Raw genomic sequence first — 27,819 nt, forward strand, 5'->3', positions numbered from 1 at the left:
CTCCAAAAAAAAAAAAAAAAGAAAAAGAAAAAGAAAAAGAAAAGACTGAGTCTCATAACTTTTATGAGAATTATCAGAAAAGATGCATTCTTATTCACTGTGACTTGAGCCCGAAAATGTGTGATGTGGAGCTGCTACATCTATCTCACCACCACAAGAAGAACTTCTATTTGAGAATGAAACCCCATGGAGAGGGCATCTCTGAGAGGTGGACAGAAACTGGACCCTGGTGATATTTTTTTGAGATGTGCATCTAATTATCCCAGAAGCTAGATATATGCCGGCACGTGTCAGCACATGAGCCAATGCATTTCTTCTCCTTCTCTCTTCTTCCTCCTCTTCTTCTTCTTTCTCCTTTTTTACTTCTTATATTGAGCCCGTTTTTCTTTTGTTGTTTTTGTTGTTGCTGCTCTTAATAACTGAAGGAGTCTCATCTGATATTGAAATTAAAGGAACATTTACTTATAATGGATAATAGGAATCTACATATTTTCCAATTTTCATTTTTACAAGTTGTACCTAATAATATCATCCTATTTACAGGTATTGTGTATTAGTCAGGATTCTTCAGAGAAACAGAATCACTGGGATGTATGTGAGTGCACACATGTGTGTACAGAATTGGCTCATGCAATTATGGAAGCTGGCAAGTCCAAAATCTGCAAGCAGGCTAGAGACCCAGATAACTGCTAATGTTATAGTTCAAGTACAAGGCCATTTGCTGGAGAATTCCTTCTTGCTCAGAGAAGCTGATTTTTGTTCTATTTAGACCTTCAACTGATTGGATGAGGCCCACTAGATTATGGAGGGCAAACTACTTCACTCAAAGCCCACCAAATGTTAAACTCATCCAAAAACACCCTCACAGAAACATCTAGAATAATTGCCTGACCAAAATATCTGCTCATTATGGCTTAGAGAAATTGATACATAAAACTAGCCATTGCAGATATCTAGTAATAATAATGGCCAATTTTTCTGTTTTAGCTCTTACTATTTGGTAAATACCTGGATAAACATTTTATTTCTTTATTTTTTATTTTTATTTTTCCCGAGATGAAGTCTTGCTCTGTTACCCAGGCTGGAGTGCAGTGGCATGATCTCAGCCCACTGCAATCTCTGCTTCCCAGGTTCAAATGATTCTCCTGCCTCAGCCTCCTGAGTAACTGGGATTACAGGTGCCCACCACCACACCCAGTTGATTTTTGTATTTTTAGTAGAGATGGAGTTTCACCATCTTGGCCAGGCTGGTCTTGAACTCCTGATCTCAGGTGATCCACCCACCTCGGCCTCCCAAAGTGCTGGGATTACAGGCATGAGCCACCGCTCCTGGCCTCACATAAACATTTTATAAGCACCATTTCAGTGACTTCTCATGCAATTCTTTGGAGCAGGTGCTATTATTACAACTGAGGAACTAACACTAAAGGAAAGAAAGAAACTTGTTTAAGGCCATATAATTAATAATTGGTAGAGGCATGGCATGAATCTGGTTTGTATGATTCCAAAATCCATGTCCTTAGCAAACAAGCTATACTGCCACTCCAGGGCTGCAAATCAGTTTGCCATACTTTGGTCACTTTTAGGAGAATACTCTAACAGCATAGGGGAAATGTACTCAGGAGAGAGAGTGTTTTTATTTTTTTAGTTATAGTGAGTTATAGCTCAAAAAATATATTATTTTATTGAGTTATAGCTCAACAAACATTCAATGTTTGTTGAATTGAATGAATGAATGTTTGTTAAGCTCTAACTGCTCATTATTTTTTCATTCAGTGTTTACTGAGGTATAACTACTGGGATGTGTTAAGCTAAAAAAAATCATGTTGAGTGAGACAAAGTCCTTGCCCTCAAAATCCAGTAGGGAGTTCAGAGAAATAGGCAGTGTGCTAAAGCATGCATGAAATGCTTTGGGACCACATAGTACGAACACCTAGTCCTGGAGAGTCAGGAGGAAAAGACATCCAAGTTGAATTACGAGGGCAGAATAGATGTTAGCCAAATGAATAGGGTTAGAAGAACTTTTTACAGCATAACTAGGACCCAATTTTCTCACTGGTAAAATGAGTGTTAGAACTGAAAAAATGTCTTGAAAATCTCTTCTGTATTTGTTTTTTGTTGTACCATAACAAATTACCACAAATTTACCTTGAATAACATAAGTTTATTATCTTGTAGTTCTGTAGATTGAAAGTCTTACACAGGTTCCACTGCACTAAAATCAGCAAGACTGTGTTTCTCTCTGGAGTCTCTAAGGGAGAGTCTATTTCTTTGCTTATTTATTTATTTATTTTTATTTTTTTGTACCCCAGGCTGGAGTGCAGTGGCACGATCTCGGCTCACTGCAACCTCCACCTTCCGGGTTCAAGCAATTCTCCTGTCTCAGCCTCTTGAGTAACTGAGATTACATGCGCCTGCCACCACGCCTGGCTAATTTTTGTATTTTTAGTAGGGACGGGGTTTCACCATGTTAGCCAGGCTGGTCTCAAACTCCTGACCTCAGGTGATCTGCCTGCCTCGGCCCCCCAAAGTACTGGGATTACAGGCGTAAGCTGGCTGCCTTGCTTATTTAGACTGATAGGAGAATTGAGTTCCTTGCGATTGTAGGACTGAGATCTCCATGACCTTGCTGGCTGTTATCAGAGAGCTGTTCCCAGCTTCTAAAGGCCATCACGTTCCTTATCTTCTGGCTCCTTCCTCCATCTTCAAAGCCAGCAAAGAGTCAACTTCCTCTTACGCTTTGAATCTTTCCTCCTTTAGCCTTCTCTCTGATCCAGCTGGAAAGATTCTTCACTTTTAAGAACTCAAGTGGTTAGATTGAGCCTGCTTAGATAATCCAAGATGATCTTCATCTCAAGATCCTTAACCATGATCACATCTGCAATATTCCTTTTGTCACGTAAGATCACATAGCAATGGGCTCTGAGGGTTAGGGTGTGAACATCTTTGCAAGGGGTGGGGGAAATCATTATTTTGCTTTGACACACTTTCCAATTTTAATATTTTCTTATTTTATGGGAACTAATTGGAACAAAAGTAAGGCAGTGGCAATTTGGAGAGACAGCACTTGCTTACAAATGCGTAGAAACAACTAAAGTAGTCTACACCTATAAGTAAAAGTTCTTTCCCTAGCAGAAGGTCATAGTCTGGAGGAGCCCGCAATGCTTCTACACACTTGAAGGTCTTTCTTTTTCTAGGAGTATTCTAGAAGTCTATAAATAGCTGGGAGAAGGTAGGGATGGGGTTCTGGCTAATGAGAGGTAGGCTCAGTGTTAAATCTTTAGGTTCTTCTGGAAAGGTTTACAAAGTGCCATGTATTCTCTAGTCTGGCCTCTGGTTTCTAAGTTACAGAATCAAACTGATAATGTTTTCGATTGATTATCCCTCACCAAAGTTGGGGTAATGACCTGTAATACTACCTCCTTCCTATGCCCAGGTCATCTCCAAGGTCAACTGAGTCTAAAGATATGCCTGAGAACTTGGTGGATTCTTCTTACACATCAGATCTGTAACAGCCAGGGCCTACCCTCTGTATTGAAGGAAGGGACCTGGGGATAGGGAGGAGCTATGCTGTTCAGACTACAACCCCCATTTTCGTGGGAGATAACCAGCCTGAAACAATCAGCTTAATTCTCTAACCTAGGTGCCAAAGGGCAGATTTCCTAAATTCAGGGAGAAAATGGTACAACTGTGGTGGGAATATTAGAATTTTCAGATCTGGAAATCCTTTCCTTGCTTCCTTCACTGAGTTGCTGAAAAATGTATTGTATAGAAGGGAAAAATTGATCCAAATACCATTTTAATATAATTGTTATAAAGTATACTGATTTTAACTTGTAAAACTACATATTTTGTAATACTGTGAAGTATACCTCATAGCATACTATGTTTATCTCTAAAACACATATTTAAAAAAATACAAATTAAGGTTACAAATATGGATTCTGGAGCCATGCTGCCTGAATTTGAATCCTGGTTTTACTTCTTCTTCTTCTTTTTTTTTGGTGGGGGACAGAGTTTCACTCTTGTTGCCCATCAGGCTGGGGTGCAATGGCGCGATCTCGGCTCACCCCAACCTCCACGTCCCAGTTCAAGCGATTATCCTGCCTCAGCCTCCCCAGTAACTGGTATTACAGGCGCCTGCCACCACGCCTAAATTTGCATTTTTAGTAGAGACAGGGTTTCTCCATGTTGGTCAGGCTGGTCTCGAACTCCCGACCTCAGGTGATCCACCTGGCTCGGCCTCCCAAAGTGCTGGGATTACAGGCATGAGCCGCCGTGCCCGGCCTGAATCCTGGTTTTACTTGTTATATAACTTTAGATTATGTAATCTCCTCTTTTCCCTCATCTCTAAAGTAGGGATAATAATGGCACCTACTTCTCTGGGTTATTTTGAACAATAACTGATATAATATTTGTAAAGTGTGTAGCACCATGTCTGACATAAGAGTTTCTCTACATTCACTTCATCAATGGAGAAAAATAATGAAAAAATGACCCCTAAGTATGCATTCTCTATAAACTTCAAAGAAGTGGCAAATTAATTCTGCATTACATAAAAATATATTACTTAGATATTGAAGCAAACAAAAATATAGACTATTTGAATCTTCATCACTTTCACTTTCAGATGGTGCTCTGGTTGCTTTTAGATAGAATTCTCAGCTCTCATTTTTTATTTGTTCATATGTAGGAAAACCTTCATGTAACATATTTCAGAGCTTTTTTACTGTGACTTTGCTGGCCCTCTCTCACTTCTAGTTCCTTTGACATTTCTTGCTTAATGTTTTTCAACCCCTCCCCTTCTAACGTTTAGAAAAATACAGATTTGCTAATTTCTCTGACCGATAAACTTTGATTTGTTCACCAACATTATCTAAAATGCTATGATTAATTCTGATGCCACATTCACAGAGAAAAGCTGAGGGGTGAATTTTGTGTGAAATACAATGGGTAAAACAGAAAGGAGTTACAAGATATGAAATAGTGATTTTATGAGCTGGTGAATCAGCATATATGCTGATTTTTCTTCTTTTCTTTCTTTTTTGTTTTTTTGAGGCAGTGTCTTACTCTGTTGCCGAGGCTGAGGCTGGAGTGCAGTGGTGCAATCATGGCTTACTGTAGCCTTGACCTCCCTGGCTCAAGCAATCCTCCCATCTCAGCCTCCTGAGTAGCTGGGACCACAGGCATGTGCCACCATGTCTGAATAATTTCTTTTTTATTTTTTGTAAAGATGGGGTCTCACTATGCTGCCCAGGCTTATGTTAACTTTTATTTAATATTTTTGTTGTTGAAGATGAACTTTCTTCCTTCAGAGCACAATTTCTTCTCTCGTGGTCAGACTTTTAATGAAGAGACTAGCTGGTGTTTGGGACATCAGAGTCTACTAACATTCCCAGAAAAGTCATGCTGTGCTTTAATATTACTTACTTTTACTGAAGAATAAAACTTGATACGGGAGAAAATCTGTAAAACAGTTTGTATGCAGAGAAAAATTCTCCCACACAATGTGTATTACTTCATTCTCACGATGCTTTGAAGAAATACCCGAGACTGGGTAATTTACAAAGAAAAGAGGTTTAATTGACTCACAGTTATGCATGAATGGGGAGGCCTTAGGGAACTTACAGTCATGGCAGAAGGGGAAGAAAGGCACCTTCTTCACAGGGAGGCAGGAAGAAGGGTCGAGCAAAGGGGGAAAAGCCCATTATAAAACGATCAGATCTCCTGAGAACTCACTCACTATCACAAGAACAGCATGAAGGTAACCATCCCCATGATTCAGTTACCTCCCACTGGGTCCCTCCATGACACATGAGGATTATGGAAACTACAATTCAAGATGAGATTTGGCTGGGGACACAGCTAAACCCCGTTTTCCTTCTGCTCTCACAGCACCACAGCAATCATCAACACAGAAGAAGACTTCCATGACCAAAGCAGTCAAGTGTTTTTTGTTTTTTGAGTCTCACTCTGTCACCCAGGCTGGAGTGTGGTGGTGCGATCTTGGCTCACTGCAACCTCTGCCTTCCAGGTTTGAGCAATTCTCCTGCCTCAGCCTCCCAACTAGCTGGGATTACAGGCATGCGTCACCATACCTGGCTTATTTTTGTATTTTTAGTAGAGATGGGGTTTCCCCATTTTGACCAGGCTGGTCTCGAACTCCTGATCTCGGGTGATCCTCCTGCCTCGGCCTCCAAAAGTAGGAGTGGGTTTTTTCCCTCACACCTAAGCAGCAGACACCAGTTGGGTGTCCTCCAATTTCATTCTGACACCATTTCCCTGGAGATAGCATCAGAGCCTACAGGTTGAGGGCTTAGTCCCACAAGACCACCTCCTCCTTATACCCAGTCACAACTCCAGGCCTCTGGAACTTCTGACCGACTGGCTTCAAGTTGGGGTTCTCACCTCTTTGGAACTTCAAGGTGAGGCTCCCACCTCTTTGAACTCAATTTCTTTGAGTTTGATTAATTTGCTAGAGTGGCTCACAGAACTCAGGGAAAACACTTATGTTTGCTGGTTTATTGCAAAGGACATTACAAATGATACACATGAAGACATGTATACCTTCATAAGGTAAGGTATGTGGGAAGGGGCACGCAGCTTCCATGTCCTCTGGGGGCACGCCAGCCTTTAGGAACCTCCATGTGTTCAGCAATGTGGAAACTTTCTGAACCCAGTCCCCACGGGTTTTCATGGACACTTCAAGACAAGCATTCCTTCCCTCAATGTATAGGGTGGGACCCTCTCTGCAGACAGTCTTAAGATGGGGGTGCAGATAAGAGTTCTGCCTTAGGGCAGATGAAAAGAGGGAAGAAGGTCAGAGAAATTCTGTTTTCTGAGGCCTGACATACCCAAAGTTATAACAAAAGACTGTAAGAAGGGCTATGGGAGTTGTAAGCCAGGAACCATGGACAAAAACCAATATATATAATAATACCACAGTTTGCTAAGAAGATAAATTATTATTACAACTGGCAAAGTGAGTGATACATGATACATGAGGGGCATAGATAAATACTTTTAAGGAGTTAAGAAAATCACATTTTTTGTGCATCATTTATATTAAAAGAACTTTATTAAACATTTTTTAACCATGTAGAAAAAAAAAACCCCACATAACCTGTCTTGTTTATTTCTGTAATCAAGATCACATTTATTTCCTCTGAACGTGCCTTATGACATTGTCTCTCTTTGCTTTTGTATCTCGGGATTTATTTGGGTGAGTGATGATGGGGAGTCAAAAAGACCATTTGTCCTGGGAGTTTCATTCAAAAAGCATTTTAAATTTAGACTTCATTATTTTCAAATGGAATAGAGACATAAACAATGCTATTCTGTAAACTAGTATTTTTGCATTTCTTTACTTTTAAAAAATGCATTAAGAGCCTCGAAATTAAAATATCTCTCGACTGGTGAGAAGCACTGCTTTTCTTTGAATCAGAATTTTCCTTCCTTGCTTCTGTTACCATCTCTCAAAATCAAATCCATCCTTTATAAGCCATAAAGAAGACTTTAAAAAAAAGATACACACACACAGATATCTATATAGATACATATATATCTATATAGATACATATGTGTATGTGTATATACATATACCTATATATAGATACATATATACTTATAGATACACATATAAATATATACATACATCTGTATAGATACATATATTTATCGATATATCTATATATGTATCTGTATGTACATATGTATCTCTATATAGATGCATATATGTATCTATATAGATGTATGTGTATATCTATCTATATGTACATATATGTATCTATCTATATAGATGTATGTATATACATATCTATCTATATCTGTGTGTAGATGGATTTGATTTTGAGACATGGTAATAAAAGATATGTGTCTGTGTGTGTGTGTGTGTGTATATATTCTTTTTTTTTTTTTGAGACAGAGGCTCACTCTGTTACCCAGACTGAAGTGCAGTGGTGCAGTCTCAGCTCACTGCAGCCTCCACCTCCTGGGCTCGAGTGATCCTCCTCTCTTAGCCTCCAGAATAACTGGGACCACAGGTACATGCTACCACACCCGGCTAATTTTTGTATTTTTTGTAGAGATGGGGTTTTGCCATGTTGGCCAGGCTGGTCTTGAACTCCTGAGCTCAAGTGATCTGCCCACCTTAGCCTCCCAAAGTGCTAGGATTACAGGTATGAACCACTACATCCGGCCTGATCAGGCTGGGTCTAGTCTTTATACTAGTCTGTAGGCTTCGTGTGCACAAGGGCCTTGTCTTATTCTCTCATGTGTTAGATGTCACTTAGAAACTTAAAAAAAATTCTTTTTGAATGGAGGACTATGATAACTCCATTTCTGGAAAGGGATGTTTAAATTAGGTTTTATTATTTTCTCTGTTTCTCTATTTCTTTCTCTGTCTCTATCTCTATTGTCTTTTTCTCTGTCTCTGTCTTTATTATTTTCTGTCTCTCTTGTATGCATAAAACAGTTTTTCCAGGATTGGATTAGGTATTCTATACATTTGCAAAGATTTTAATTCGTGTAGCCCCTTTAATATAAGCCTAATTTAATGTGAAAGCTCAAAAAACTCTCTGCTTAACTAGAAAATCCTTCCTCTGGACATACTCAGGGCCACTTGCAATGTGATTAGTGACATCCTTCTTTAGTGGCAGAAAAAAAACATTCCCTGGAACTCTCAAAGATCATTAAACAAATGTCCAATTATTGTCTAGATGACATTTGGCTTTATCACTACCAGATGGCTTTATTCTGGTTGTCTTCCAAATTTTATATCTCTACTCCTATTTATCTTTATGGGGTTCTTTCTGTAGTTAACAGCAATTATGTTTCTAGGAAATCTATATCACAGAACATATTGGTCTTGAGTTGGTTTCCTCAAGACTGTAGTTCTCTCTCTACATATATGTAATTGAGACAGGGTCTTACTTCATTGCCCAGTCTGGTGACAAACTCCTGGGCTCACATAATCCTCCTGCCTCAGTCTCCCAAAATGCTAGGATTACAGGTGTGAGCCACCGCACCTGGCCGTGCAAGGCATTTTATGGAAGTGTTGGAGTGTGTGGGAAATAAAGTAAATGAAAAAAAAATTTGTACAAGAAAGTAAATGCAGTCATGATACTCCACTTGATTCAACCGTGATGAATACTTACATAATTATAAGAATGAAACCTCTGTGTTTGAGTTTAAATGAGACAGAAAGAGAAGGAGAGAGAGAATTATATTGGGAGGAATAGAAGAAGGGGAAGACGGTGCGTGAAATCATTTACCATATTGGAAAGTTAGTAAATAACTAAAATGTGATGAACTGAGAGATAGTGATACATACATATTATTTAGAGTTTTAAAAGTAATATTATAGAAATGTTAAAACTGCAAGTAGGACAAAAAAGTTGGCAGGCAAGGAGAACTTGGAGCTATTATTTTGTTATTGTTGTAAGCCTTTTAGCTCCTCATAAACCTACAAAAAATTTGTAAACATAATACTCTGATTAAAAATCAGTATTAATTCAAAAATTAGCCAGGCGTGGTGGTGCATGCCTATAGTCCCAGCTACTCAGGAGGCTGAAGCAGAAGAATCCCAGATCCACTGGGAGGTGGCGGTTGCAGTGAACCACGATTGTGCCAGCAGTGAGCTGAGATCGTGCCACTGCACTCCAGCCTGGGTGACACAGTGAGACTCCATCTCAAACAAACAAACAAACAAAAATTAGTACTAATTAAAACAATCTATTGAGGAAAAGTTCTGTGTATAATTTTTTGTTTTGCTTAGTTTCAAGTCAGTTCTACCTAAAAAAGATGGTGGTAGAAATTTAACAATTGTCCTTAGAATTTAGATATAAAGATACATTGGATAATTAAAAGTAAAAACTAAAATTCCTAGGAAAGTCAATTCACAGTGGCTAAGAGCCACCATATACTTTTCATACTATTTAACAGGTGTATTAGTCTGTTCTTATACTGCTTATAAAGACATATCCAAGACTGGGTAATTTATGAAGGAAAGAGGTTTAATGCACTCACAGTTCCATATGACTGGGGAGGCTTTACAATCATGGCAGAAGGCAAAGGAGAAGCAAAGTCATATATTACATGGTGGCAGGCAAGAGAGCTTGTGTAGGGGAACTCCCCTTTATAAAACCATCATATCTCATGAGACTTATTCACTATCACGAGAACAGCTTGGGAAAGACCTGCCCCTGTGATTCATTTATCTCCCACCAGGCCCTTCCCATGACCTATGAGAATTATGGGAGCTACAATGCAAGATGAGATTTGGGTGGGGACATAACCAAACCATATCAACAAGATACACTAAAATGATCAAAATTCCTATATAACAGATAGCATATTATAACTAGAGAGGATCCTAGAAGTCCTTATATATCTTACCATTTTTTAAAGACATTTTCCAGCTTGGCATGGTGGCTCATACCTGTAATCCCAGCACTTTGGGAGGATGAGGTGGGAGGATCACTTGAGCCCAGGAGTTCGAGACAAGCCTGAGTAACACAGTGAGACATCATCTCGTAAAAAAAAGAAAAGACATTTTATATTGAAGAAACATCCTATTGCCTTAAAAAAAAGTGAATCATATTTTGTTTTATAGACAGAAATTGATTACATGAAGAATCAAGTGGTTTGTTAAAAATACTGCTGTTTAAAAAAATAACTTAAGTTATAGAAAGTTACTATTTCATCAGTTAGTTTTGTCAAAGTCAAATAAAAACGTAGAGACAAATCTATAAAGAAAAGGTTTAATTTGAGAAAATAGAATTGCAATTTGTGATATACACACAGACTGGTGTGGTTTTCAGTATGTCTGAAGAACAAAGAAAAGGTTGAGTGTTTTATTAGAAAAAGAAATGCTACATACTGTTTTGTAAGAAAGCTCACTGGCAGTAGTGAAGTTTCTGGGAGCTGACAAGCTCTGATTGGTGAATGATGGCAGTAGGAAAAACTAATCTTAGAGTCATGGCAGGTCATTTAGGTAGCTGCTGGGTAAAAATGGTCTTACATTGCAGCAGGCCGTTTCAGCAGCTGAGCTTGCAGGATAATTCTTGAAGCAGGTGCTATGTACCCTGAGTGCTTTTTCCCCTGATTCCTCAATTCCAATCCACTTGGGTATGACAAAAATAACTCAATTCATACCATCAGTTTTCAGTTTGTTCTCTATTATAAAACATTAGGTTTAATTTGTTAATATATGAGCTGCTCTTATAAATGGATCCTATTTTAGTGATCTGATAATTAGGGCTTTCTTTTCAAGCTGTACTTACTTGGGCTCTTGGATCACAGTGAGTAGCATGCCGACACCAAGGACATAGCTCTTTGGAAAGCCTTTAATTTAAAATATTTTTCTTCCTTTTTTGTAGGCTGAATCAGGAAGCTGTTTCTGGTCTACAAATGAAGTGTTGTCATGTTCACATCCAGCCAGCTGGGGGTCTGAAGGAGAGTGTACAATCTGTGAGAAGACTGTGTGTGCTACTCTGCAAATTGCAGATAATTACTCTTAACAGAGAAGTGCTTTGAAGTTGCTGCATGAAGTCAGTGTAAAGTGTTATGAAGCACCCACATGAAAGGAGTCCTTTGTTCATTACTTCTGCGCTCACAGAGGGGTTGACTGCGTTGGGTTATTCATCTTCTTTCCCTATGGAAACTGACTGTGAAGTTCTGTGCCAGGCCCAGCATGCATCTTCTTCCCGGGCTGCCAGATTTCACAGAATGTTAAATAAAATCTGCTTTTATTTGTCCATAACTGCTCCTCTGTGGGTTTACTCAGAAATAAGACCTGTTAAAAATGAATTATTTTTTAGAAAACTAGCACAGTTTAAAACCCTTAGAGCACTTGGGGCAAACTGAACTTAGTATGCTGTTGTGCAGCAGGCGATTGCTGAAAAATGCTGAATAATAAAGCAGAGAGCAAGCGCCAGAAGCTCCTCTCAACATGGAAGGTTTTGAGAGCAAAGCAGTCCTACAGTTTAGTTTTGCAGACACCCAAACTTGCCCTTCTCTGGAAGTTAAAAGGTTCTTTTTTTTTTTTTTTTTTTGAGACGGAGTCTGGCTCTGTCTCCCAGGCTGGAGCAAGCTCCGCCTCTCTGGGTTTACACCATTCTCCTGCCTCAAGCCTCCGGAGTAGCTTGGGACTACAGGCGCCCGACACCCTCGCCCCGTAGTTTTTTCTTTTTTTTTTTTTTTTTTTGTACATTTTGGTAGAGATCGGGGTTTCACCGTGTTAGCCAGGATGGTCTCGATCTCCTGACCTCGTGATCCGCCCGTCTCGGCCTCCCAAAGTGCTGGGATACAGGCTTGAGCCCACAGCGCCCGGCAAAAAGGTTTAGAGAAGCAAATAATAAAATTCCAAATTTGTTACATTGATGGTCTGAAAGAGACGGGAAAAAAGTCTTGGGGTATATTTTATATGAAGGCAATATCTGATCTTCTAAGAAATACCTTCTGAAGAAACTGGTTAAAAATTAAGACCCCATTGAGGATGTAGTCTTAGTTACCTTGCTGCCAGAGCGGCAGGCTAAAGGTCACTAGCTTGTAATCAGTCATGTTTGTATGCACCCATTTTCCATTCAATGACAAAGGGATTCAAGCTTAGGTTCTGGGTATCAATTTGCAAATGCGTCCATCTGCTTTTCCTAATTCCTCTACTTCATTCCGCCCTCTCCCCTTTCCTGTTTTTTTTTTTTTTTTTCCTGCAGTTTATTTGCTCTACCTAACACTGACTTTAAACTAGAAAAAACATTTTATTGCTTTCAGATTCTTTCAGACATATTCTTCTTGCCTCTGTAATGAAATGAAACACTTTTATGATGGCAAGACACATGCCTTTTTTTTTGGCCCAGTACCCCAACATTAAATCATTAATTTTTATATTCATTTTCTGTTACCGCTTAGTACACCTGGCACATGGTAGGGTGTCCACACATAATCCATTATCCAAAGTGAGACACTTTTGGGAGCAAAAGGGTATGCAGTTAGTAGTTACACTAAGACACCAGGTGCAAATTGAAATGTAAGTTCAGTTTATCGATAAACATTTGTGAAATATAATTTATTTCTTTGGTGATATCCTACCCATTATAATTAACTTGTACCTTTCTAATCTCAGGAATCTTCTTATGGGTGCTTGAATAACTTCTTTCCTTCTTAGAGCCTTTTTTTTTTTCCTGAGATTTTTACTCTTTGTCGAGACAGGCTCTCACTCTGTAACCAGGTTGATGTACAGTGGTGTAGTCATAGCTCACTGCAGCCTTGATCGCTGAGGTTCAAGGGATCCTCCCACCTCAGACTCCTGAGTAGCTGGGAATATTAGTGTGTGCCATCATGCTCGGCTATTTTTTTTTTTTTTAGTAGGTATGAGGATTTGTTATGTTGCCCAGGCTGGTCTTGAACTCCTAAGCTCAAGTGATCTTTTTGCCTTGGTCTCCCAAAGTGTTGGGATTAGAAGAGTGAACCACCTTGCCTGACCAAGACTGTACTTTCTAAAACCACATTACATGACTCATGACTTATCACAGGCCTGGAGGCCTAGGAGAGAAGAAAGCCTTCATGAGCCAGGCTCAGGGCCCTGCTCCTCTATGCAGCCTTGGGACACAGCTCCCTGCAAGCCTCTTCAGCTTCAGCCATGGCTCCAAGAGGCCCAGATATAGCTTGGCTGCTGCTTAAGAGAGTGCAAGTGATTAGCCTTGGTGGCTTCCTCATGGTATTAAGCTGGCTGATGCACAGAGTACAAGAGTTGAGGCTTGGGAGCCTCTGCCTAGATTTCAGAGGATGTATCTGGGATGTATGGAAGAGCCTGGATATTTAGGCAGAAGACTGCTGCAGGGGTGGAGCCCTCATGGAGAACCTCTCCTAGGGAAGTGCAGAGGGAAAATGTGAGGTTGGTGGCCTCACAGAGTTCCCACTGGGGCACTGCCTATGGGAGCTGTGAGAAGAGGGCCACCCTCCTCCAGATCCCAGAATGGTAAATCCACTGGCAGCTTGCACCATGTGCCTGGAAAAGCTGCAGGCACTCAAAGCTAGACCTTGAGAGCAGCTGCTGGGGCTGAACCCTGCAAAGCCACAGGGCTGGAGCTGCCAAGGCCTTGGGAGCCCACACATTGCAAAACTGTGTCCTGGATTGGAGTCAGAGGAGATTATTTTGAAGCTTTAATTTTTAATGACTGTGGGGCAGTCATTACATTTTTTTAATATAATTTTTTTACATAAAAGTCCAGCTCCCCCTTTACCTTCCGCCATGATTATATGTTTCCTGAGGCCTCCCCACCCATTTGAACTGTGAGTCAATTAAACCTCTTCCTTTCTTTATAAATTACCCAGTCTCAGGTAGTATCTTTATAGCAGTGTGAAAACAGACTAATACAGAAAATTGTTACCAGGAGTGAAGTGCTTCTATACAGATAACCTGGAAATGTGGACACAACTTTGGAACTGGGTATTGAGCAGAGGTTGGAAGAGTTTGGAGGGCTTAGAAGAAGATAGAAAGATGTGGGAAAGTTTGGAACTTCCTAGAGACTTGTTGAATGATTTTGACCAAAATGCTGATAGTAATATGGATAATGAAGTCTAGGCTGAGGTGGTCTCAGATACATGTGAGGAACTTATTGGGAACTGGAGCAAAGGTCACTCTTGCTATGCTTTAGCAAAGAGAGTGGCAGCATTTTGCCCCTGTCCTGGAGATCTGTGGAACTTTGAACTTGAGAGAGATGATTTAGGGTATCTGGTAGAAGAAATTTTCTTTTCTTTTTTTTTCTTTTTTTCTTTTTTTTGTGGAGACAGTCTTGTTCTGTCACCCAGGCTAGAGTGCAGTGGTGTGATCTTGGCTCACTGCAACCTCCACCTCCCGGGTTCAAGCAATTCCTGTGCCTCAGCCTCTCCAGTAGTTGGGACTACAGGCGTGTGCCACCATGTCTGGCTAATTTTTTGTATTTTTAGTAGAGATGGAGTTTCACCATGTTGCCCAGGCTGGTCTCGAACTCCTGAGCACAGTAAATCCACCCACCTTGGCTTCCCAAAGTACTAGGATTACAGGTACGAGCCATTGTGCTTAGCCTGGTGGAAGAAATTTCTAAGCAGCAAAATATTCAAGAAGTGACCTGGCTTATACTGAAAGCATTCAATTATATACATTCACAAAGAGATGGTATGAAATTGGAACTTATGTTTAAAAGAGAAAAAGAGTGTAAAGGCTTGGAATATTTGCAGCCTGACCATGTGGTAGAAAAGGAAAAACCATTTTCTGGGGAAGAATTTAAGCTGGCTGCCAAAATTTGCATAAGTAAGTGAGGAGCTGAATGTTAATAGCCAAGACAGTAAGGAAAATGCCTTCAGGGCATGTCAAAGATCTTCATGGCAGCCCCTCCCATCACAGGCCTGGAGGCCTAGGAGGAAAAAAAAAAATAGCTTTGTGGGCTGGGCCCACACTGCTCTGTGCAACTTTGGGACTTGGTGCCCTGAATCCCAGCTGCTCCAGCTGTAGCTGTGACTAAAAGGGACCAAGGTACAGCTCAGGCTGTTGCTTCAGAGGGTGCAAGCCTCAACCCTTGGCAACTTTAATGTTGTGTTTGGCTTGCAGTATGCAGAAGACAAGAGTTGAGCTTTGGAAGCCTCCTCCTAGATTTCAGAAGATGTGTGAAAATGCCTGGATGGCCCTCATGAAGAACCTCTGTGGAAGAGAAATGTGTGGTTGGAGCCCTCACAGAGAGTTCCCTCTGGGGCACTGCTGGAGCTGTGAGAAGAGGGCCATCATCCTCCAGACCCCAGCACTGTAGATCCACTGATAGCTTGCACCATGCCTCTGGAAAAGCTGCAGGCACTAAACGCCAGCTTGTGAAAGCAGCCGCAGGGCCTGTACCCTGCTGAGGCACAGGGGTGGAGCTGCCAAAGGCCATGGGAGCCCTACCCTTGCATCAGTGTGCCCTAGATGTGAGACATGGAGTTAAAGTGGATTTTGGAGCTTTAAGATTTAATGACTTCCCAGCCAGGTTTTGAACTTGTATGAGGCCTGTGACCCCTCTGTTTTGACCAATTTCTCCCATTTGGGAACATTTACCCAATGCCTGTACTCCCATTGTATCTTGCAAGTAATTAACTTGCTTTTGATTTTATAGGCCTCTGTAAAGATACTACCTGAGACTAGGTAATTTATAAAGAAAAGAGATTTAATTGACTCACAGTTCCACATGGCTGAGGAGGCCTCAGGAAATTTACAATCACGGCAGAAGGTGAAGGAGAAGCAAGAAGCATCTTACATGGCAGCAGGAGAGAGAGAGAGTGAGGAAGTGCCACACTTTTTGTTTGTTTGTTTGTTTGTTTGTTTTTTGAGACGGAGTCTGGCTCTGTCGCCCAGGCTGGAGTGCGGTGGCTGGATCTCAGCTCACTGCAAGCTCCGCCTCCCGGGTTCCCGCCATTCTCCTGCCTCAGCCTCCCGAGTAGCTGGGACTACAGGCGCCGCCACCTTGCCCGGCTAGTTTTTTGTAGTTTTAGTAGAGACGGGGTTTCACCGTGTTAGCCAGGATGGTCTTGATCTCCTGACCTCGTGATCCGCCCGTCTCGGCCTCCCAAAGTGCCACCGTGCCCGGCCTTGTTTTTTTTTTTTTTTGAGACAGAATCTTGCTCTGTCACCTAGGATGGAGTGCAGTGGCATGATCTTGGCTTACTGCAACCTCTGCCTTCTGGGTTCAAGCAATTCTCCTGCCTCAGCCTCCCAAGTAGCTGTGACTACAGGTGTGTAGTGTACCACCATGCCTGGCTAATGTAATTTTAGTAGAGACAGGGTTTCACCATGTTGGCCAGCCTGGTCTTGAACTCCTAACCTGTGATCCACCTGCCTTGGCCTTCCAAAGTGTTGGGATTATAGGCGTGAGCCACCAGAAGTACCATACTTTAAAACTGTCAGCTCTCATAAGAACTTACTCACCATCATGAGAACAGCATGGGGGAAACCACTTCCATGATCCAATGACTTCCTACTAGGTCCCTCCATCGACAAGTGGGAATTACAATTTAAGATGAGATTTGGGTGGGGACACAGAGCCAAACCATATCGTTCTACCCCTGGCCCCTCCACAATCTCATGTCATTTTCACATTGCAAAACCAACAGTTCCCCAGAGTTTTAAATTATTCCAACATTAATTCAAAAGTCTAAGTCCAGGCCAGGCATGGTGGCTCACACCTGTAATCCCAGCACTTTGGGAGGCCGAGGTGGGTGGATCACCGGAGGTCAGGAATTCGAGGCCAGACTGGCCAACATGGTGAAACCCTGTTTCTACTAAAAATACAAAAATTAGCAGGGCATGGTCGTGGGCACCTGTAATACCAGTTACTTGGGGGGGCTGAGTCAGGAGAATAGCTTGAACCCAGGAGGTGGACGTTGCAGTGAGCCTAGATTGTGCCATTGCACTCCAGTCTGGGTGACAGAGTGAGACTCTATAAAACAAAAAAAGTAAAAGAAAGGAAGAAAGAAGAAGGAAAAGAAAGAAAGAATGAAGAAAGAAAGAAAGAAAAAAGAAAGAAGGAAAGAAAGAAAGAAAGAAAAAAGAAAGAAAGAAAGAAAGAAAGAAAAAGAAAATAGATTCCCCCAAGAAGTCATCCTAGCAAGATATTTCAAATTATACTCCTGATCCTAGATATTTGTTATTAAACCCTCAGTCTCCATCTTCAATAGGTTTATAATTTGGGGGGGGGGTGGAGAAAATAGTTCCCATTTATTGAGGTCTTACTCCAGGCATCTTACTCCATATATACTTATCACAATGTAGTACACTCTTTTCAAAGCTTGTTTTTTGAAGTATGCATATTAGGTCTTTGGGTGTGTTATATAACATTATGTGAAAAAATCTTTCCTTGAGCAATTACATTTGAGAAATGCTATGCTATAGTTAAAGAGGTTTCTTTACTGCAGCAATTCTCCATCTTTAATAAGCAACTGTGCATTATCAATTTCTGTGAGAGGGCTATAAAAAGCATTTACTGGACCATGGATCTAACTTCCCATCTTCTCCCTAGACCCTGTCTCCTTTATCCTGAAACCAAATGACATATTTTCTTTTTTCTTTTTTTATTTTTATATTACTTTAAGTTCTAGGGTACATGTGCACAATGTGCAGATTTGTTACGTATGTATACGTGTGCCAGGTTGGTGTGCTGCACCCATTAACTTGTCATTTACATTACGTATATCTCCTAATGCTATCCCTCCTCTCTCCCCGCTCCCCACGATAGGCCCCCAGTGTGTGATTTTCCCTTCCTGTGTCCAAGTGTTCCTCATTTATTCAATTCCCACCTATGAGTGAGACATGAAGGTGTTTGGTTTTTTGTCCTTGCGACAGTTTGCTGAGAATGATGGTTTCCAGCTTTCTCCAAGTCCCTACAAAGGACATGAACTCATCCTTTTTTAATGACTGCATAGTATTCCGATGGGGTATATGTGCCACATTTGCTTAATCCAGTGTATCATTGATGGACATTTGGGTTGGTTCCAAGTCTTATGCTAACTGTGAATAGCTGCACAATAAACATATCGTGTGCTGTGTCTTTATAGCACATGATTTCATAATCCTTTGGGTATATACAAGTAATGGGATGACTGGGTCAAATGATATTTCTAAGTTCTAGATCCTTGAGGAATCGTCCCACTGTCTTCCAACAATGGTTGAACTTAGTTTACAATCCCACCAACAGTGTAAAAGTGGTTCCTATTTCTCCACATCCTCTCCAGCACCTGTTGTTTCCTGACTTTTTAATGATTGCCATTCTAACTGGTGTGAGATGGTATTCATTGTGGTTTTGATTTGCATTTCTCTGATGGCGAGTGATGATGAGCCATCTTTCATGTGTCTGTTGGCCTGCATAAATGTCTTCTTTTGAGAAGTGTCCATTTATATCCTTTGAACACTTTTGATGAGATTGTTTGTTTTTTTTCGTAAATTGGTTTGAGTTCTTTTGTAGATTCTGGATATTTACCCTTTGTCAGATGAGTAGATTGCAAAAATTTTCACCCCCCCCATTCTGTAGGTTGCTTTTCACTCTGATGGTAGTTTCTTTTGCCTGTGCAGAAAGCTTCTTTAGTTTTTAAATTAGATCCCACTTTGTCCAATTGGTGACTGTTTGCGGGATTGCTTTTTGTGTTTAGACATGAAGTCCTTGCCCAATGTCTATGTCCTGTAATGGTATTGCCTAGGTTTTCTTCTAGGGTTTTATTGTTTCAGGTCTAACATTTAAGTCTTTAATCCATCTTGAATTAATTTTGTATAAGGTGTAAGGAAGGGATCCAGTTTCAGCTTTCTACCTATGGCTAGCCAGTTTTCCCAGCACCACTTATTAAATAGGGAATCCTTTCCCCATTTCTTATTTTGTCAGGTTTGTCAAAGATCAGATGGTTGTAGATGTGTGGTATTATTTCTGAGGGCTCTGTTCTGTTCCATTGGTCTATATCTCTGTTTTGGTACCAGTACCATGCTGTTTTGGTCACTATAGCACTATAGCCTTGTAGTATAGTTTGAAGTCAGGTGGGTGATGCCTTCAGTTTTGATCTTTTGGCTTAGGATTGTCTTGGCAATGTGGGCTCTTGTTTTGTTCCATATTAACTTTAAACTAGTTTTTTCCATTTCTGTGAAGAAAGTCATTGGTAGCTTGATGAGGATGGCATTGAATCTATAAATTACCTTGGGCAGTATGGCCATTTTCACAATATTGATTCTTCCTATCCATGAGCATGGAATGTTCTTCTATCTGTTTGTGTCCTCTTTTATTTCATTGAGGTTTGTAATTCTCCTTGAAGAGGTCCTTCACTTCCCTTGTAAGTTGGATTCCTAGGTATTTTATTCTCTTTGAAGCAATTGTGAATGGGAGTTCTCTGATGATTTGGTTCTCTGTTTGTCTGTTATTGGTGTATAGGAATGCTTTTGATCTCTGCACATTGATATTGTATCCTGAGACTGCTGAAGTTCCTTATCAACATAAGGAGATTTGGGGCTGAGACAATGGGGTTTTCTAAATATACAATCATGTCATCTGCAAACAGTGACTTCCTCTTTTCCTAATTGAATACCCTTTATTCCATTCTCCTGCCTGATTGCCCTGGCCAGAACTTCCAACACTATGTTGAATAGGAGTGGTGAGAGAGGGCATCCCTGTCTTATGCCAGTTTTCAAAGGGAATTCTTCCAGTTTTTGCCCATTCAGTATGATATTGGCTGTGGGTTTGCCAAATGACACATTTTCTAAAGAATACACTATTAAAAAAATGTAAATTAGCATTACATTTTTCATTTCAAGATGGAAATAAGCCATATTACAAGACAATTCTGCAAAATAGGCTGTTTCCTGATTGGAACCACATAGCAAGATGACTTGCATTATTTTGCTAACTCCAAGATAATAAAATGGTTTGTTTCAAATAAATAAATCCAGATTAAGTAACAAAAAATGCTTATCTAATATACTTACATATACAATAGTCCTCCCTTATATGTGGTTTTGCTTTCCAGTTTCAGTTACTAGTGGCCAACGGCAGTCCAAAAATATTAAATAAAAAATTTTAGAAATAAATAATTTGTAAGTTTTAAATTGCACATCATATTGAATAGTGTGATGAAATCTCACAGTATCCCACTTTGCCCAACTCTGTCCTGCTTAGGATGTGCATTATTCCTTGTCCACCATCTTCATGCTGTCTATAATCCTCCCCTTAGTTGCTTAGTAGCCCATTCTGTTATCCCTCTTAGTTTTTAGATCGACTGTCAATGTATCACAGTGCTTATGTTCAAGTAAGCCTTATACTACTTAATAATATCCCCAAAGCACAAGAGTAGTGATGCTGGCACATTGTTAAAACTGCTCTATTTTATTACTAGTTATTGTTGTAAATCTCTTACTGTGCCTGATTTATAAATTAAACTTTATCATAGGTATGCATGCATAGGAAGAAACATATTATTTTTAGGGTGTGGTGCTATCTGTGGTTTCAGGCATCGATGGAGGGTTTTGTAATGTACCCCTCATGGATAATGAACGATTACTCTAACAGATTTTAAAGGATTTTCAGTGATTTTAGAATTAATCCTTAATTCTTCTTGCTGAGAACCCACTACCTATTGTAGCAGAGAAACAATTTCCACTCTAGTCCTATCTTTATTCTGTTCTGTACTGTATGTCCCATGTGAGTCTCATCCCACATAATATGATCTGTCAGTTTCCTCCTCTAGGGCTTTTATTACAAAGCCAGTCTTTGATTACTCATTTACTAAAAGTGCAGTCTTTAAGTATCAACTTCTTATTAACAGTCTGTTTTCAAATCCAACAGAGCTTAAAGGAAAAAAAAAGTCTTTTATTTTATTCATTTATTTTTAAATGCAAGTATTCCCATATTTGTTTCAGACCTTGATAATGAATACATTGTGAGACCACAAATCTTATTTTAAGATAGAATACTTTTCTATGAAGGACATCAGCTCAACTATTTATTTTATTTATATTTTTTCATATTTTAAAAACAGCATCTGTTTTCTTAAGTTTTCATGATCCAGATAAAAAGCTCTTCATTCCACACATCTCATCATGCAATTGACCTACATGTACACAGAATCAGAAGATTAATGTTGAACTTATTTCCATAACAGCATAAGGTCCAACTACAAACCACACAAAATAAATGTTAGTTGAGTAACATTATAAAAGTGGTAGTGATAGTTTTAAAATGCCTGTCCAAAGGAAACTTGCCCACAGCTAAAGAAAAAAAAAAACCAATAAACAAAACAAACAAATGAAAAACAAACAAAAAAATCAAAAAATAAGGAAACCATTTGAAATGAAATAGTCTTATAAACTTCTTATGCAAATGCCCTTATTTTCTGTAGTTTGTAGCCAGAGTCTAGTTCCTGGTGGAATATTGAAGTACATTGTAAATACTAATTAACAAATCCATGCTGCATTCCCTGGGTGGTTCAAAAGAAAAGTGTGTGGGGATCCAGACAATTCATGGAATTTAAAGATGAGTACTTGGACTGTAGGATCAGTCATAGCAATGATGTGTTGTAAAGAAAAGTATCAAAAAAAGTATTTTGTAAAAAGATATGCTTTATTCTAATATATTCAGCAAACCACTGGCTGCCTTTTTATTTGCATTAACATATAGAAACGACTTCCTGATGTTACAGTTCTGTTCTACAGGTTGTGTTAGTGAGGTACTTATTTTAAATTTGCTTTGGAAAATTCTGCTTGGACTCTGAATTTAAAATAGATGATCCTGCCTCTATGTAAAAATCACAGATGTCATGAGATTAAAAATCCTTTGCTAACTGTAGTTCCTTAGTATTATGGTTAAATCCCTTCAGTCTCTAGATTAATATAACAGACTTGTAATAAAATTTTCAGATGTGCTGTGCCTGTGCTAGGAGTAGAAGAAACAAAGACGAATAAAGACATTTTGGGCCCAATACTGTGTAGCTACGGGTATATATTGTCTCTGTTTTTCAGATAGGGTTATTAGATCATTTAGGGAACAAAAATAGCAGTTCTTCAGAGGGAAGGCACCAAGAGTGGATGGAGGGGAAACACGGAAGCCGAATTGAAGAGGAAGGAAACCGGGAATCTTGCATGAGGCTACCACACACCAGGACTTGTTCCTGGCCTCCAGCAACTCTAGGGCAACAGATGAGTTGAACTGGCAAGGAGCAACCTGCTGTTCCCTAGAGCCTCTGGAATCCTGGCAGGAGGTGACCCCTTGCCCACCATGGACACTTGAGTTGGCAGGGAGAGCTGCTTAGAGAAGTGATGGGGCAGAAGGCCAGCTAATATAAAGCCCAGAGGGTTTGGTGCGGGAGCGTCAGTAGTGGAGCATGGCCAGGGATGCCCATCCCCCTAGGCCTGATGTGCTCCCATAGGATACTTTAGCCCTAGGAGAACTGTTGGACCTGAACTCTGCAGAGCAGTCTTGCCCAACAGATGGGGTTGGTTGGACCTGAGCAGCCCTTGATCTGCTGGCCTCTTCTGCAGCTCCAGCCTGGTCACACCTGCTTGTAGGTGATCCAGAGCACCCTGGGGGCCTGCATCATAGCTTCTGTGCTGGTGGACTGTGCCTGACTGGCAGAGAGCTCCAGCGGGGTGGCTCCCACAGCCACATGCCAGCCTGCCTGCTCTCTCCCCACATTGCAGCTTCCCCCTAGCCCATGGCAATGCCCCACATCTTTGCCGGCAGTATGTGCATAGGCAGGTTTTGCTTTCCTTGCCCTGCCAATGCACCTGTGGGCATGCACCCTGCCCTGCCACTGCTGCAGTAGAAATGTAGTCCTCTCCCCAACCCCCTTTTGACTACCATTGCAGTCAGAGCCTTGGTGGGCACTGAGAGCCCACCCCAACCCCACCAACACCCTGTCCATGCATCAACACTGTCAGCCCCAGCCTCACTAGCACCCCATCCATGCAGCAACACTGCCAAGGGAGCAAAACTAGGCATGGAGAACAGCAGACCCTCTCCAACATGGAACAACCACCCCTGTATGTGATGCAAAGAAAAAGCACACAGAAGTGTGCCTGCCAACACCCTACTCTTCTGCTAACACCACCACCAGTGTGATTGCACACACAATTGCCAGAAGGGCCTTCCTGCCCCAATGAGCAGTGTGAATGAAGAGGGATCCCACTGTCATTATACTACAAACGCTTTGGCTGACACCACCCATCAGAGTGTAGTGACCAGAGATCCAGGAGCATCTAGGGTCCCCCCACAACGCAGTGGACTTCTAACCTGGAGGAGCCAGAGGACAAAGTCTGGTCCAATACAAGTCACCAGAGGTAGAGCAGGAGACTTCCAGATATGAAGGCAATTGTCTGAATCCACCTTATACCACAATCAAACTCTAAAGGTCATCAAATGGGAGCTTGATGGTCAGCAGCCTCAAAGGTTAAAGGTAGATAAGCCCATAAAGATGAGAAACAATCAGCTCAACGACTCTGACAACACAAAAAGCCAGAATGTCTTCTTTCCTCCAAATGACCCACCATCTCTCCCGCAAGGGTTCTGAACTGGGCTAAGATGGCTAAAATGACGGAAATAAAATTCAGAATATGGATAGGAACAAAGATCATTGAGATGCAGGAGTATATTGAAACCCAATACAAGGAAGCCAGGAATCACAACAAAACGATGCAGGAGGTGGCAGACAAAATAGCCAGTATATAAAAGAATATAACCAAACTGATGAAGCTGAAATAACACACTACAAGAATTTCATAATGCAATCACAAGTATTAATAGCAGAACAGACCAGAGGAAAGAATCTCAAATCTTGAAAACTAACTTTCTGAAATAAGACAGTCAGACAAAAATAGAGAATAAAGAATGTAAAGGAACAAACAAAACCTCTGAGAAATATGAGATTATGTAAACTGACTAAATCTATGACTCATTGGTATCCCTGAAAGAGATGAAGAGAGTATAAGCAACTTGGAAAGGATATCATCCACAAGAACTTCCCCAACCTAGCTAGGGAGGCCAACATTCAAATTAAGGAAATGCAGAGAACCTCAGTACAATACTCCCCAAGATCATCCCCAAGACACATAATTCTCAGATTCTCCAAGGTCAAAATGAAAGAAAAAGTGTTAAATGCAGCTAAGGAGAAAGGTCAGGTAAAAAGGGAAGACCATGAGATTTACAGTGGACTTTTCAGCAGAAATCCTACAAGTCAGAAGAGATTGAGGGCCAATATTTAACATTCTTAAAGAAAGAAATTTCAGGCTGGGCATGGTGGCTCACGCCTGTAATCCTAGCACTTTGGGAGGCCAAGGTGGGTGGATTGCCTGAGTTCAGGAGTTCAAGAACAGCCTGGGCAACATGGTGAAACCTCATCTCTACTAAAAGACAAAAATTAGCCGGGCGTTGTGGTATGTGCCTGTAGTCCCAGCTACTCGGGAGGCTGAGGCAGGAGAATTGCTTGAACCTGGGAGGCGGAGGTTGCAGTGAGCCAAGATTGCACCACTGCACTCCAGCCTGGGTGACAGAGCGAGACTCTGTCAACAAGAAGAAAAAAAAAGGAAAGAAATTTCAACCCAGAATTGTGTATCCAGTCAAACTAAGCCTCATAAGTGAAGAAGAAATAAGACCCTTTTCAGGCATGCAAATACCGAGGGAATTTGTTACCCCTGACCTACCTTACAAGAGTTCCTCAGGTAAGTGCTAAATATGGAAAGGAAAGACTGTTAACAGTCACCTCAGAATCACACTGAAGTACACACACCAGTAACACTATAAAGCAACCACACTAACAAGTCTGCGTAACAACATCATGATGACAGAATCAAATCCATACATATCAGTACTAACCTTAAATGTAAATTGGCTAAATGCCCCACTTAAAAGGCACAGAATGGCGAGCTGAATAAACAACCAGGACCCAGTGTTATGCTGTCTTCAACAGAGCCATCTGACACACAATGATACCCATAGTCTCAAAATAAAGGGATGGAGAAAAATCTACCAAACAAATGGAAAAACAGAGAAAAGCAAAGGTTACAGTTCCAATTTCAGATAAAAGAGACTTCGAACCCACAATGATTAAAGAAAAGACAAAGATCAAGACATAATAGTAAAGGTTTTGGCCGGGTGTGGTGGCTCATGCCTGTAATCCCAGTACTTTGAGAGGCCAAGGCAGGTGGATCACCTGAGGTCAGGAGTTCGAGACCAGCCTGGCCAACATGGTGAAACCCCATCTCTACTAGAAAATACAAAAATTAACCGATGTGGTGGCTCGTACCTGTAATCCTAGATACTTGGGAAGCTGAGGCAGGAGAATTGCTTGAACCAGGGAGGTGTAGGTTGCAGTGAGCTGAGATCATGCCACTGTACTCCATCCTGGGTGATAAGAGTGAAACTCTGTCTTGGGAAAAAAAAATGTAAACGGTTCAATTAAACAAGAAGACATAACTATCGTAAATATATATGCACCCTATACAAGAGCACCCATATTCATAAAGCAAGTTTTCAGAGACCTTCAAAGAGACTTAGACTCCCTTGCAATAATAGTGGGAGACTTTAACATCCCCTCTGACAGTATTAGATCATTGAGGCCGAAAATTTACAAAGATATTCAGGACCTGAACTCAGTGCTGGATCAAATAGACGTGATAGACATATGATACAATTTGGGTCTGTGTCCCCATCCAAATCTCATGTCGAATTATAATCCCCAATGTTGGAGGTTGGGCCTGATGGGAGGTGACTGAATCATGAGGGCAGATTTCCCGCTGATGTTTTTATGATAGCAGGTGAGTTCTCACAAAAATCTGATTTTTTTAATGTATGTGGCACCTCCACCCACCCTCTCTTCTTATGCATGTAAGACGTGCCTGCTTCTCCTTCACCTTCTGTGATGATTGTAAGTTTCCTGAGGTTTTCCAAGTCCTGCTTTCTGTACAGCCTGCAGAACTGGGAGCCCATTAAAATTTTTAAAAATAAATTACCCAGTTTCATGTATTTCTTTATAGCAGTGTGAAAATGACTAATACAACATCTGTAGAACTCTCCACTCCAAAACAACAGAATATACATTCTTCTCATTGCCACATGGCACATACTCTATAATTGATCACATAATTGGACATAAATCACTCCTCAGCAAATGAAAAATAACTGAAATGATAACAACCAATCTCTTGGATCATAGTACAATCAAATTAGAAACCTAGATTAAGAAATTTACTCAAAACTATACAATTACATGGAAATTGAATAACCTGCTCTGAATAACTTTTGGATAAATAATGAAATTAAGGCAGAAATCAAGAAGTTCTTTGAAACTAATGAGAACAAAGATACAACATATCAGAATCTCTGGGACACAGCTCAGACAGTGTTACGAGGAAAATTTATAGCACTAAATGTCCACATCAAAAAGTTAGATAGATCTCAACTTAACAACCTAATATCGCAACTAAAAGAACTAGGGAACCAAGAGAAAACCAACCTGAAAGCTAGCAGAAGACAAGAAATAACCAAAATCAGAGCTGAACTGAAGGAGACTGAGACCCCTCCAAAAGATTCAAAAGATCAGTAAATCCAGTAGCTGTTTTTTTGAAAAAATTAGTAAAATAGATAGAAAGTTGACTAGACTAATAAAGAAAAAAGAGAGAGAAGATTCAAACAAACACAATCAGAAAAGACAAAGAGAATATTACCGCTGACCTCACAGAATACTATAAACATCTCTATGCACATAAACTAGAAAATCTAGAAGAAATGAATAAATTCCTGGACACATACACCCTCCCAAGACTGAACCAGGAAGAAGTTGAATCCCTGAACAGACCAATATTGAACTCTGATAGCCTACCAACTAAAAAAAATCCCAGGACCAGATGGGTTCACAGCTAAATTCTACCAGAGGTACAAAGAGGAGCTAGTACCATTCCCACTGAAAGTATTCCAAAATATTGAAAAGGATGGATGCCTCCCTAACTCATTCTATGAGGCCAGCATTATCCTGATACCATAACTTGGCAGAGACAGAACAAAAAAAGAAAACTTCAGGCCAATATACTTGGTGAACATTAATGCAAAAAATCCTTACCAAAATATTGGCAAACAGAATCCTGCAGTACATCAAAAAACTGATCCACCATGAACGAGTTGGCTTTATCCCTGGGATGCAAGGTTGGTTCACCATACACAAATCAATAAATGTGTTTCATCACATAAACAGAACTAAAGACAAAAACCACATGATTATCTCAAAAGGTGCATAAAAGTCTTTCAATAAAATTCAACATCTTTTAAGTTTAAAAATTCTCAATAAACTAGGTATTGC

General features: G+C 40.5%; 1 protein-coding gene across 2 annotated transcripts in view; it reads left to right on the forward strand.

Annotated features, from left to right (window-relative positions):
- CTH (cystathionine gamma-lyase) overlaps nucleotides 1-11,715 on the forward strand; it is a 46,411-nt gene extending 34,696 nt beyond the window's left edge. The window contains exon 12 of one of the 2 annotated variants that reach the window (XM_017880088.1): nucleotides 11,379-11,712. In XM_017880088.1, coding sequence (XP_017735577.1) covers nucleotides 11,379-11,519 — 141 coding nt within the window. In that variant the 3' untranslated portion in view covers nucleotides 11,520-11,712. Of the gene's footprint in view, nucleotides 1-11,378 lie in introns of both variants that reach the window. The other variant, XM_017880090.1, reaches the window with a different exon arrangement.
- The last annotated feature ends 16,104 nt before the right edge of the window (nucleotides 11,716-27,819 follow it).

Source organism: Rhinopithecus bieti, unplaced genomic scaffold, assembly GCF_001698545.2.
Source record: "Rhinopithecus bieti isolate Rb0 unplaced genomic scaffold, ASM169854v2 scaffold_11941, whole genome shotgun sequence".
NCBI classification, from domain to species: Eukaryota; Metazoa; Chordata; class Mammalia; order Primates; family Cercopithecidae; genus Rhinopithecus; species Rhinopithecus bieti.